The following is an 11964-nucleotide window of genomic DNA, read 5'->3' on the forward strand; positions in this document are numbered from 1 at the left end:
CATACCTAGAACCAAAATATTCAATGTGCTTGATAATCAGGGCCGGTTCTAGCCTACTACATTTAGGCTAGTGACAATGGCCCCAAATTTTTGAGATACCCTTACCGGAGGTAGAACTAAACACAACAATGTTTTTCTTCATCTCCAGAGGCGGACAGAGTACACAGCTCCATTACAGTACTTGAGTAAAAGTACAGATACCCCTTGCTAAATTTTACTCAAGTACAAGTAAAAGTACAACAGTCAGATGTCTACCTAAGTAAAAGTACTGAAGTACTTGTTTTTAAAAGTACTTGAGTATCAAGAGTACAAGAGTATATTTTCTAAATATTGCATTACTACTGCCACAGTGCTTACATTTATGTACAGAAACGTCCTACATGGAGTTATGAAAAATGTTAATGTGGAGAATGTAAAAGGAATTGAAATACATATTTCAAATACAAAATACTATTTTGTAATTGAAACACTTGAAGCAAAAACTATCATTAACTTGCAAATTGAAAAAGTCTGGCGAGGTGGGACCACGGGTTGGCACATTCCCGGCATCCAGTAACCTGCTGCGTCTTCATCCATTGTTTCGTCCATGGTTCGTCTCTTATTTAAATCTGACCATGGAGTTGACTGGCGGAAAGCTGAAGGTGATTGCTGATAGGCTGTCCCAATCAGTGGAACCTGCACAATCCAATCACGTTTGAGAGGGAAACAACAAATTGAGGGTTTCCGAGATTTTTCTTTTTTCCTTTTTTTTTTTTTAGAAGAAGTAACGGGTACTCACGGTTATGGATAGAAATGTAGTGGAGTAAAGAGTACAATATTTACCTCTCAAATGTACTTGAGTAAAGTCATGAGTACTCCCCAAAAATGATACTCGAGTAAACCTACAGATTCCTCAAAATTGTACTCAAGTAAATGTACGTTACTGTCCGGCTCTGCTCATATCTAAGGTCTCCCATATATGAAATGGATTCTTGGCTAAAAATATTTTAGGCCTACTGCTAAGATTGTTAAATTAACAGATATTGTTACTGTATACACCCCAAAACCAACTTGGCATGTTTATAGTCAGGAAGTTGCTTTACCTACTAAAGATTGGATGTGAATATCTTGATGTATGGAATATAGTATTAAGTATATATACTCTTTTGATCCCGTGAGGGAAATTTGGTCTCTGCATTAATCCCAATCCGTAAATTAGTGAAACACACTCAGCACAGTGAACACACAGTGAGGTGAAGCACACACTAATCCCAGCGCAGTGAGCTGCCTGCATCAACAGCGGCACTCGGGGAGCAGTGAGGGGTTAGATGCCTTGCTCAAGGGCACTTCAGCCGTGGTCGGGATTCGAATCCAATACCTCCGGTTACAAGTCTGAAGCGTTAACCAGTAGGCCACGGCTGCCCCTAATGAATGAATAGAGACATGTAAACACATACCTAAAATAAGCGGACATGCAAAAAATGAATATCTATGCAGAATGTTTTCATTTACTTTGTGGCTGCTTTACCAGGGATTATCATAGAACACATATGATGGCTTGTGGGAAAGGTGGGGTTGTTCTGAATCCAATAAATACCAAATATGTAAATATAGTATGACGAATCAGGGTGTTTTGTCACTCAATGTATAAGGTGTCCAAAATGAAAGAAAACGGAACACTGCCAAAACACAGTCTCCAAGTCCAAATCACATTATCAGTGGTGAGGAGAATGTTGACAAATTCATTGTTATTGCAAGGTAAGTTACATAAGGTAAGTGCTGATCTATATTTACATTTAATAATGATTTCATATGTCACAGTAAACAATTCATATGAAGCACAGATCCAATTGAATCAGGTTAACATTGGGATGGAACACCTTTATTAAAATATTTATATTCACTTGAATTTTGTTTTGATGGTGATGAAGGTCCATAAATCTCTGGCTCCATATACAGATGATATTTCCTCCAAAATCAAAGTTTCATATCATGTATCATGTAGAGCGAAGTACTGCAGTAAGACAAAAATCAGTGAGCAGCAGCAAGTTGCAAATGTTGAGAGTAAGAGCACATCTGCACCAAGAAGGCTGAGTAGGGCTGATACAACATCATTTCAAATACGGAGAGATTGTTTCATTTGTGGGAAGGCCAGCGTAGTGCACGTATAGAGAGGTCTGCCTCTGGGTCTACTACCTAGCTCGAGTTGCTGCAGCCAACAGCCAAGGATGGGCAGTTTTTCTGATTTAAAATATATTTGGGGATCTGATGACATGATAAAAGTGCAAAACAATGAATGTAGCCTCTGACTGGTGCTGACTTTGTCCAGACTTGTTGTGATCATAATCTTGAGATTCAGGAAAATAGAGAACTTTAATGATCAGTTTCTTGAGACCTTTAATCATCCAATCGGCACACATGGAACCGGTAATGTGGTTGCCCTGCAACATTGCTCAATCGGTGCATGCATTGACGATGTCAGAGACATGTCTCCACCTTGTAGGCCTACTGCTTGACAAGTTCAGTTGTGACTTTTTGAGTGTATCTCTGACAGTATTTAGGCGATGTAACAGGAAAGTCAACATAATTGATCTGTTGACTGTTTGCAGGTTATGACATGTCTCCTAGGCAGAAAAGCTGTGGCTCTCAAACACTGTCCACTTAAGCAAGAGTCAGTGTACGGATGAAGGAATGTATTATTTAATATACAGATATGGACGGTTTGGAAAGTGATATCATGCTCCATTTAAAGACCATTTAGTACTTAAAAAAAAAAAAAATGCAGCATTTAATTTTGATACATGGTGTGGCTAATGTATTTTGTAGTTTATTTTGACACTTAAAATTAGGGTATTTGATATTTTATTTTAAAATACATTTTGATGTATTTTCCACCATCCCTGCCAGCAGCAGGCAGGTAGCTACAGTGCTACACTTTGGTGGCATTTTTAAAATCAAGCCCCCTAGATTGTAGTATTGTAGCTGCCTGGCTACTCTAGCTGATTGTAGTATTGTAGCTGCCTGGCTACTCTAGCTGATTGTAGTATTGTAGCTGCCTGGCTACTCTAGCTGATTGTAGTATTGTAGCTGCCTGGCTACTCTAGCTGATGGCTGCAGCAAAACAAGCTACGTAACACAGACTGTTTTCAGGGTTTTTTCTTGTACAGACAGAACTCAGTGACTTCGAGAAACATAGATCTATGTGAAAAATTTGAGTTTTCTTTTAAGGCATCAGGAAGGAGTTTTACCTAACAAACATGCATAGGCCTACTACACAGCTAGTACCAGCTAGCTACCATTACACTCAACACCAACACATCTACATCCAAGCTGGGCTTGAGGGTGCACACTGCACAGATGCACAACTGAAAAAAAAAAATCTTGACTTTGTTTGGGTGGGCAAGACACAATGCTTGGGTGGGCTTAGCCCACCCTGGCCCCTACCTAGAGCTGACCCTGTTGATAATGCATGGAGTGGGTGAACAAAAATAAATGTATAAGAAATAAAATGGATAACAGCACCATCTAGAGACTGACAATTTACCCTTAAATGTCTTGCTGCCCTTAAATGCCTCAACTACAACAAAGTTATAGTGAAATGCCATTCTAGCACATTGGGTAAATTTCCTTTCTAGATCATTCTTTGAAGATCACTGTACAATAACAGTTAACTAAAAAGACCATAGTTAGGCAGATTTCATTGATCTTACAGTTAATAGTTTATTTTGTTTAGTTTCAATTCATATTTTCACATCCTATTTTACACAGCAATAACATAATAGTCCCTAGTAAACTCCCATTGAAGCCTGCCTATTTGCATGTTAATCAGATAGCCTACTGTGTACCGGTAATTTCTCACAAGGTTACATAACTGACATTCTGGTGTTATGGTGTGAAAGGCTAGTGTTTATATGCTAAGTGATATTCTAATTGCATCTGTATATGGATTTACAGCAATACAGCAGCGTTTAAGAGCTTTTTAAGGACATGCATACACCATATAACTGATGATAAATTAAGCAGAGGCATACTGCAGATTCCTCCTATTGCAATTTCTTCACAAGTTAAAACAAGCACCTGAACACCTTTCTATTTAATACAAAACTTAGGCCTAAGATCAGGGCCAATGTTCTTAAAGTGAGTTTACTTGCAGTAGTGTGTTAAAATAGACTACACATGGTTTTACTAAGATAAATTATGATTAATACCTTGTTAAGTATTGAGTTTCTAAGTAGTCCCATATAAAACAGGTAGCAGGCAGGTAGCTACAGTGCTACACTCTGGTGGCATTTTTGGTGGCAGTACATAGTCACGTTGGCCTGTGGAAGAGAAGGCAGTAGGTTTGCTGTGTTATTACCTGGAGACAACTATCATCTGTTGCACCACCTATCTGTAGCATTGGTCCCTTAAACAGAGGCTGAGGAAGAGCGATCTAAACCTCAGCAGTGTCTGACTATGTGATTACCGTGATGTGTGTGTCACCTGACGGCACTTAGGTTAAAAAGTTAGTGGAAAAATTATGGGAGAGACAGACAGACAGAGAAAGGTAGGAATATTTGGTGTCAACACCCCCAACAGAAAGCAAAACAGAGAGAGAGACAGAAAGAAAGAGAGAGACAGAGCGCGGGGGTGCTGGCTGAGTTCTGTTGGTTGGCGGGAGCTGAGAGTAGGCCAGCTGGTGTGGCAGCTTGGCCGTCTGCGTGGCCGTCTCTCAGTGGAGGAGCTCCATCAGCAGACGCTTGAAGTCGCCGCCGCAGTCAGAGCTCAGCGCGTCCTTCAGAGTCACATCATACTTCTCCAGGTACATGTCTTTGATGGTCTCCAGATCAATCTGCCAGGCAATCAGGTAAAACAAGCCAACCAACAAATTAACAATTTGGGAAAGAGAAAGTTTATCACCAGTGACATAAAGCTGTACTTACTTACTTACTTGCGTATTTTATGTTATAGCTATGGACGCATATTATGGCTCGTTTGAAAGGTGAGACTTTAAGCTCTCAGTGGGTACAAACCGTTTATTTCTACATGCCTCTGTTCCTGAGAAATCCCAAGTTAACAGTGGCTAGTTTTCATCAAAATCCCTGTTTTTTTTTCTATGGAGATAGCGTTGTGTTGCCTGCAAAGTTTCCGGGAAGTGACCTAGCACGACCTGGCGAGACTGCCGCCTAGTGATAAACCCAAGAAAATAAATGGCCTGGTTTTGACCTGACATGCATGCGTCACTGATTCGACCCAAAGCGGCAACCATCAAAAGCCGAGTTATGATAAAATGTCCAGAAAAAAGTCCAAATTGTGCGTTTTCATGAGTTTTAGATCGTTATCTATTTCAGTTCTATTCATCATAGAGTTCTGTCATAGGATCATCATAGAGATAAAATCGCACATAAGGTGTGTTAGAGTGTCTATTTTTGTAATTTAAAAAAGCTAAAAACTCAATATTGCGTTTTTGGCACTCCATGCATGAGAACAAAAAACGCAATATTGTGTTTTTGGCACACAAAGTGTTAAAGGATAATTCTGGGAATTTAGCACTTTGAGTGCTTTTTTCTGGTTTGTTTTGGATGGAGTGGTGGACACCAAAGTTTTGACGATGGTTCCTTTCTCGACTTTCTGACTCGTTTTGAATTGCCTCTGACTGTTTCAGAATGGCTGGCCAAGCTCTTCAGACTAGAACTGACACTTGACTGTTTAAAAACAGCACTTACTGATGCACTTATTCTTATTGTACTCCACCTTTTTAAACTGTAGAATTGTTGAGAGAATTGCTTTAAAAACTGTTTAACATGTTGTTAGTCGCTTTGGCTAAAAATGCGTTACCCACATGTAATGTAATGTAATGTAATGTAATGAGTGATTGATTGATTGATGATTGAAAGTCTGCTGCTCCAAGCAGTGTCGAACATGAACTCATACACATGAGACGAGTTAAGTTGCGAAAGACTCAAGCGTGAAAGCCCCCTCACACATGGAAGCACTCCATAGCCCTGTGACTGCCAGGACTAGGGTTGCTGGTGGATATGCATCAGCCAGGTCGCCTGCAGCACAGACGCTCTGCAGGACAGCTCTGACATACCTCGGAGCGGCCCACGATGATGCGGATGAGTGTGTCCTCATCAGTACCAGCTCCCTTCATGCCGCTGTTCAGCTGGCGAGCGAAGTACAACTGGGGGTTTTTGGCACAGCGCACTGACAACAGCATAGAAAGATTTATTATTGATGAGTGGTGTGTTGTGTGGGTCCAAGTTGTTTTGTCATGAAAAAAACTCAATAAACTGTACTTTCAGAGTGGTCAGTTTTACAGATATCTAATAAACCATTTTTGCCATTAGACTCTATTATTTTATGCCATACTCATCCTATAGGTAGTTTATATGGTGTATTCTAACATACACATTAGTATGAGAATTCACTAATAAAAAACTTTTACCTTTTTGTATCAAAACATGGCTGTGTACGACAGATATTTAATAAGGCTCACTTGGGTCTTTCTGGTTCAACATTAGTGATCTCCCTGCTGAAAAAAACAGCCTGACCAGTTCAAGATGGATTGCTGGCTGACCAGCTTGTTAATCAGCTTGTTTGACCATCAATGATTGTATACTGTAAGTATAAGTATATATACTCTTTGATCCCGTGAGGGAAATTTGGTCTCTGCATTTATCCCAATCCGTGAATTAGTGAAGCACACAGTGAACACACAGTGAGGTGAAGCACACACTAATCCCGGCGCAGTGAGCTGCCTGCTACAACAGCGGCGCTCAGGGAGCAGTGAGGGGTTAGGTGCCTTGCTCAAGGGCACTTCAGCCGCTTCGGGGTTTGAACCGGCAACCCTCCGGTTACAAGTACGAAGCGCTAACCAGTAGGCCATGGCTGCCCCTGTGGTTGACTAGCTAGACAATGTTTTCGCAAAACTCTTGCGAAAACATACCTTCAGCTGGTTTACCCATCTTACGATGGTAATCCAGCTGTTTTTGCTTGTCGTACCACCTCAAGCTGGTCATTTTAGCTGGTGTTACTGGTCTTACATTGCTGGTTTCTAGCGTTTTTTTCAGCAGGGCTGTAAGTAGGGCATCTACCAAGAGACATTACAGAGCCTTCAGAGGGACTCACCCAGAGTGATATAGCAGTCCTTTAACGTCCCAGTGGCCTCACTCTCTATGGAGTCCAGGATGTCAGTGCCACAGAGCTAGACCGACACATAGAAACACCAGGGCTAAACATCTGATCACATCAAGCCAATAAAGAATGCCAAAATAGTGCATTCGAATATGGAACATTATTGTCTTTATTTGAAAGAGGCTTTCCTAGTCTACTGTGTAATACCTGTTTGCAATATTTAGTTTCCTGTTCAGTTTTAAGTGGCACAAGAGAGACTGATGGTGTGATTTTGTTTAGGCTATGAAAAGTCCTTTGGGACACCATGAACTGTGTGTGAACCTACTGATGCATAGGACTTGAATGTGGCTTGGAGTTGCAGGTGGTTCCTGTGTGTGAGGATGTGGGTGAAGGTGGACTCATCTGTCCCAAACCGGCCCTCTCCAGCCTTGAGGGGGGGGGGGGGGGGGAGAGAGAGAGAGAGAGAGAGAGAGAGAGAGAGAGAGCGCGTCTTACAATTTGCATTTTAAACAGGTATTCCGAACTCCCTCATTCTGGTCTGGCACTTATTCAGATAATGATGTTCTAGAGGAAAACAAATCTCCAAGAGGTTGTTTAGGTGAATAGGACTTGGATTGAATTTGTAACACAAGCCTGCAGGAAATCAAAAGACAAGACTTTGGAGATGTTAGGCCCATTTTGTGCCTGTATGTTGTTTTAAAAATGTTAACTTGCACAAACTGTAATTAGTAAACATTACTATTACTAAGACAGTAATCATACCTCGATTAATTCTGCTGCATCTTGTTCAGCTAAGCCCTCATCCACCTCATAGTTTTCATCCCGGTTGGCCTGGCGGTGAAGAGAAAAGATTAACAACCTTAATAAACACAAATCGGTGTTCATCAGCTGCCACCACAACAAAAAAGAAGGTAGCTGAAATGGATACCCATTGTACATCACTACTGATAATTTTCTAGTCAGGAATTTATCCAATAGAGATGGCATCATAGGTTGACAGATTTCTCCAGGACACCTGTACCTACTGAAGGAGCTTATGTTCAGGCAGCAGAAATAATGCTTCATAAAAATCATAATGGGAAACATAGGGCAGGACATGACTCACACATCTTTCAAAGACGGAGGAAACAGGATGGGTGTGAAAGCTGGGCAAAAATGACCCAGACTCTGCCAGAACACTTATCACCTACAAATACCCACTCTGGAGAGCAGGGAGTGCAGCAGCAGGGAGCAGTGAGTTCTCCACATAATGTGGACCACAATACACTTTACTAATAACTCCACACATGTGGTGAATAGAAATAAAGGAATATAAAACTCTTTATACGTTTACCTGAAGGAGAGAGGTCAGCAGGTTCCTCACATCCCCACTCGTGTCCTCCTCAATGTCAGAACCCAAGTCACGCTCGTTTACTGGTTTAGGGGATTTAGAGAAGCAGAGACATATGAATGGGATAAATTATTTAGAATAAATTCAGAGACCATAACTATTACTGTACTATCAACTCCTTACACATACCTTGGGTGTAGGCCTCTTTCAGGTTTATGATATCCTATTTTAAAAGGGATAAGAGTAATATCATTATTAAGACACTGCAATATTGCAAGGCTACAATGTTGTAGAACTGATCAAAATTGTTCAATTTGTCAACGCTTTCAGTGTCATACATCTATGTTCTTCCATGTCAGTGTCATGAGTGCACATGGATTCTCGTTATTCTCTTATGATGCTATTTATATACTGTAAGCCTATCACCAAGAAGTTTAATAGCCTCACATAACTTCACAGTGTAAAAAAAATTTTTTTTTACATGACACAGCTGCTGCTTTCTCACTGTCTTGTTACATCGTTGAGTCCAATTCAGTACAGCCTTCTAAATAATTGTAATTTCCATGGAAACAGGAATTCCGTCAAACTCTCTGCCCATGCACTAAGAAAGCCTTTACTTATGTGATAATGAATTGTTTGAAGGAGAATTGAGAGGAGTTGTTTCTACTGAATCTGCATGCTGTTGTTGAAGGTGGCTGTGATGCTGTTGACCTGGTTGCTGCTGGTGCACAGGATCTCCACCAGCACGTCCTCGTCAGTGCCCGCCCCCTTCATGGCCTTGTGGAGCTCCTTGGCAGCATAGACGGGTGGAGGGTCCAGCATGGCAATGATGGCTTTTTCAAAGCTGCCCGTTAGCTCGCTCTTCAGAACCTCCTCCAGCTCCTGAGGGGAAGGCACACAGTGGGCACAAAGGTTCTTTTGGAAGCTGATGAGCAACATCCCCTCTCAACAACAGTGGATGGAGCCCTTCATCCTACAGCTTTATGTTGATACAATATGACACTGAATCCTTCTTCAAGACTATCTGTTTGAATCTTGTATACTCCTGTGCACGATCACATAGGTTATCAGTCATCAAACACTATAGGCCTAATGTGCATATTTCAAAAATGATGACAAAAAATTAGTTTAGTTATAGTGCTGAGCAGTTACTTGAAAGTTTTCTGTCAGTTTTTTTCAGACATAGGCAGGGATGTAGTGGAGGCTAAACACAAGTAAATGCAGTTTACCCACCTCTGAAATTTCAGAAGTAGAGTTTATCCACCTCTCAAAAGAGTTTATTCACCAATTGCAACTTTTAACAGTAAAAAATCACACTGTATTATCCACATTCACAATATGCACATTCAACAACACTCTAGGAACCATTTAATACCACTGGTATTGTTATTGGACAATAACCTCCACCATCATCAAACATGTTCTGAATGCCTTTTTTTAAAAATTCGATACCGCATGGCGCAGTCCACCTCACCGAGATCACAGAATTCATAGTTTACCCACCTCTTATTTTACCAATACATTCCTGGACATAGGCATGATCAACACAACTTCTACCACTAAGCCCTCAATCTATTCTCAGACACTCCATGAATTTCGAAATCAGTATCCCGTATAATAAAGCACTGCGCTGACTGCATGAACACCCACACAAATCCAAGCAGAAATAACACCATACTTACGTCGTCATATTTTTCAAAATAGGCTTGCTTGATTTCCAACCTCTGGGCAGCAGAGCGGTTGGCTAAAATTGAAATGATGGCCTCTTCATCTGTCCCTGTGAAGTGACCAGGAAATTGTTACAGTATCAAGGAGACGGATTCCATGACGGGAATGTCAGTCACTTATATGCATAAATGCACAGAAAGCATAGTGTTTTTTTCTCTCAGGACATATAGCTTACAATAGCCTACCTTGGCAATTGGCATCATTAAATGTGTGACGTGTTTTGATACATAAATGAATACATTCATATGTTTGAGTATAAGAACATGAAACTCCATACTACCTTTTACAAATTGTTGACATATCCTGCTGGAATACAAACTTACCCAGGCCTTTGCATGCTTTGCGTATGGCTTTGATATCAGACATCACATCAAAGTCTGCATAAGGAACAATGGTGGGCTGAAATAAAAGATCACCCAATAGGCCTACTAAATATTTACATAATATTTCAGAATGGCATTTCATTCAAACATTTCCCTGGACAGATTACGTCCTCCTAATTCCTCCCTACACTACACTGTCCCTTCGGCCTCTGCTGCTGAAACACATCAGTCAGTCAAGAAGGGGTGCACTGGTGCAGTCATGTTAGCTGAGTCATGGGATGCTGGTGTGCTGGCTAGAAAAGCGTCCGCGCTCTTCCGCCTCGCCCACCGCCATTCCTGACTGTATGACTTTATTGATCACAGTCGGGTTATATATAAATTCCCCAAGCAGTGGGTGGATCCGAGAGCCTCATGCGGCACAATCCAAATTGTTAAGAAATATCATCGTATAGACATAACAAAGTGTGAAGGTCAAACATCTTTTAGAGCAAAAACTAAAGCATAAGCAGTTAAAACTTTGACAGCACAGTATTTCACATTAAAAATGCGAGGGTTTTTCTAAACGAACAGCCGTTATGCCCATTTAAGCCCTTTAACTATGGCAGACTATTCATTGTCATCAGCAGCACAACATATCGTATGAAGTTAAGAGTCTATTTCTCTCAGTCTCTCCCACTTAAGTCGGACATAGTTTTCTACGATAAAATGTTATAGTGAATAAAAAACAATCTGTCAGCACTAGATAACAGAGACACTTTAAAATTCACTCCACCACTCACTTGAACGTTTCCCATTTTCAACTGCGTTGTCAGGAAGTCCGTGTCCGTGTGATGTCCGTGATGTCTTGTTGACTCCCAGTTCCTTACAGGCCTGTTGTTGTTGCACCCCGGCTACTCCTGTCCTCCACCACCGCATCCCTGACGTCATGCAAGCTAATTAGAGGTGGAGACCAAGTTGCAGGAAACACCCCACTGTATACCACAGAATGGGTATGTGCTCCAACATTTCTTCACAATGTCTTCACGCTCGACTATTTATAAACAACATATATATTTTTTAATACTTGGATTGCCTTTCAGTGATTTCACTTTATAACCACATATATAGGCTATCAAGTAGCCTAATTTTAGTTATTATCAACAATATGGGCATTATATGGGCTTGATATAAAATATAAAATAGCATAGACCATGCATATTCAGTGTTTTCATGTATACCTTATATGTTGGTGTGAAGAGGGCACAGCCTAATTTGCATAGTCAGGTATTTGCATGCTCAGGTGTAAATTAGTTTGGCAGTGTTTTTAGATCTGCTGAACATTTTACTGCACAGAAATTCTGTCAATATGCAGCTAAAAGTCGCTGGTGTTTACTTAATATAAAGAGGGCAAGATCTCATGAGATGCTATGCATGCCATTTTTAAGACATCTTATTTTAAAAATGTTTTATTTTAACCATTTGCATTTTCTACTGTAATCTGTGTCATGT

General features: G+C 40.7%; 1 protein-coding gene across 2 annotated transcripts; it reads right to left on the bottom strand.

Moving 5' to 3' along the window:
* Positions 1 to 1839: 1839 nt before the first annotated feature.
* On the bottom strand, positions 1840 to 11358 carry LOC143134731 (annexin A13-like). 2 transcript variants are annotated; one of them, XM_076295333.1, is made up of 11 exons: positions 11256 to 11358; positions 10477 to 10552; positions 10108 to 10202; positions 9137 to 9304; positions 8615 to 8648; positions 8429 to 8508; positions 7858 to 7926; positions 7421 to 7522; positions 7090 to 7165; positions 6053 to 6165; positions 1840 to 4810 (listed from the first exon to the last, which is right to left on the bottom strand). In XM_076295333.1, the coding sequence occupies exons 1-11, from the start codon at positions 11268 to 11270 to the stop codon at positions 4691 to 4693; spliced, it is 948 nt and encodes a 315-aa protein (XP_076151448.1). In that variant the 5' UTR covers positions 11271 to 11358; the 3' UTR covers positions 1840 to 4690. The 2 variants fall into 2 exon arrangements, with proteins under 2 accessions (XP_076151448.1, XP_076151447.1); XM_076295332.1 differs by having other exon boundaries at positions 9137 to 9307; positions 11256 to 11357.
* Between the last annotated feature and the right edge of the window lie 606 nt (positions 11359 to 11964).

Source organism: Alosa pseudoharengus, unplaced genomic scaffold (genome assembly GCF_046254945.1).
Source record: "Alosa pseudoharengus isolate Yale_2024_CS ecotype anadromous, Long Island Sound unplaced genomic scaffold, YU_APseudo_1.1 YU_APseudo_1.1_scf_2, whole genome shotgun sequence".
Taxonomy (NCBI): domain Eukaryota; kingdom Metazoa; phylum Chordata; class Actinopteri; order Clupeiformes; family Clupeidae; genus Alosa; species Alosa pseudoharengus.

Bases quoted from the DNA above. Each gene is read 5' to 3' on its own strand.
- LOC143134731 (XM_076295332.1), bottom strand. The intron at 7,523-7,857 runs GTATGATTACTG...CCCCCCCTCAAG, and splicing joins ATGCAGCAGAATTAATCGAG to GCTGGAGAGGGCCGGTTTGG. The intron at 6,166-7,089 runs GTGAGTCCCTCT...TGCTGTTGTCAG, and splicing joins GGACTGCTATATCACTCTGG to TGCGCTGTGCCAAAAACCCC.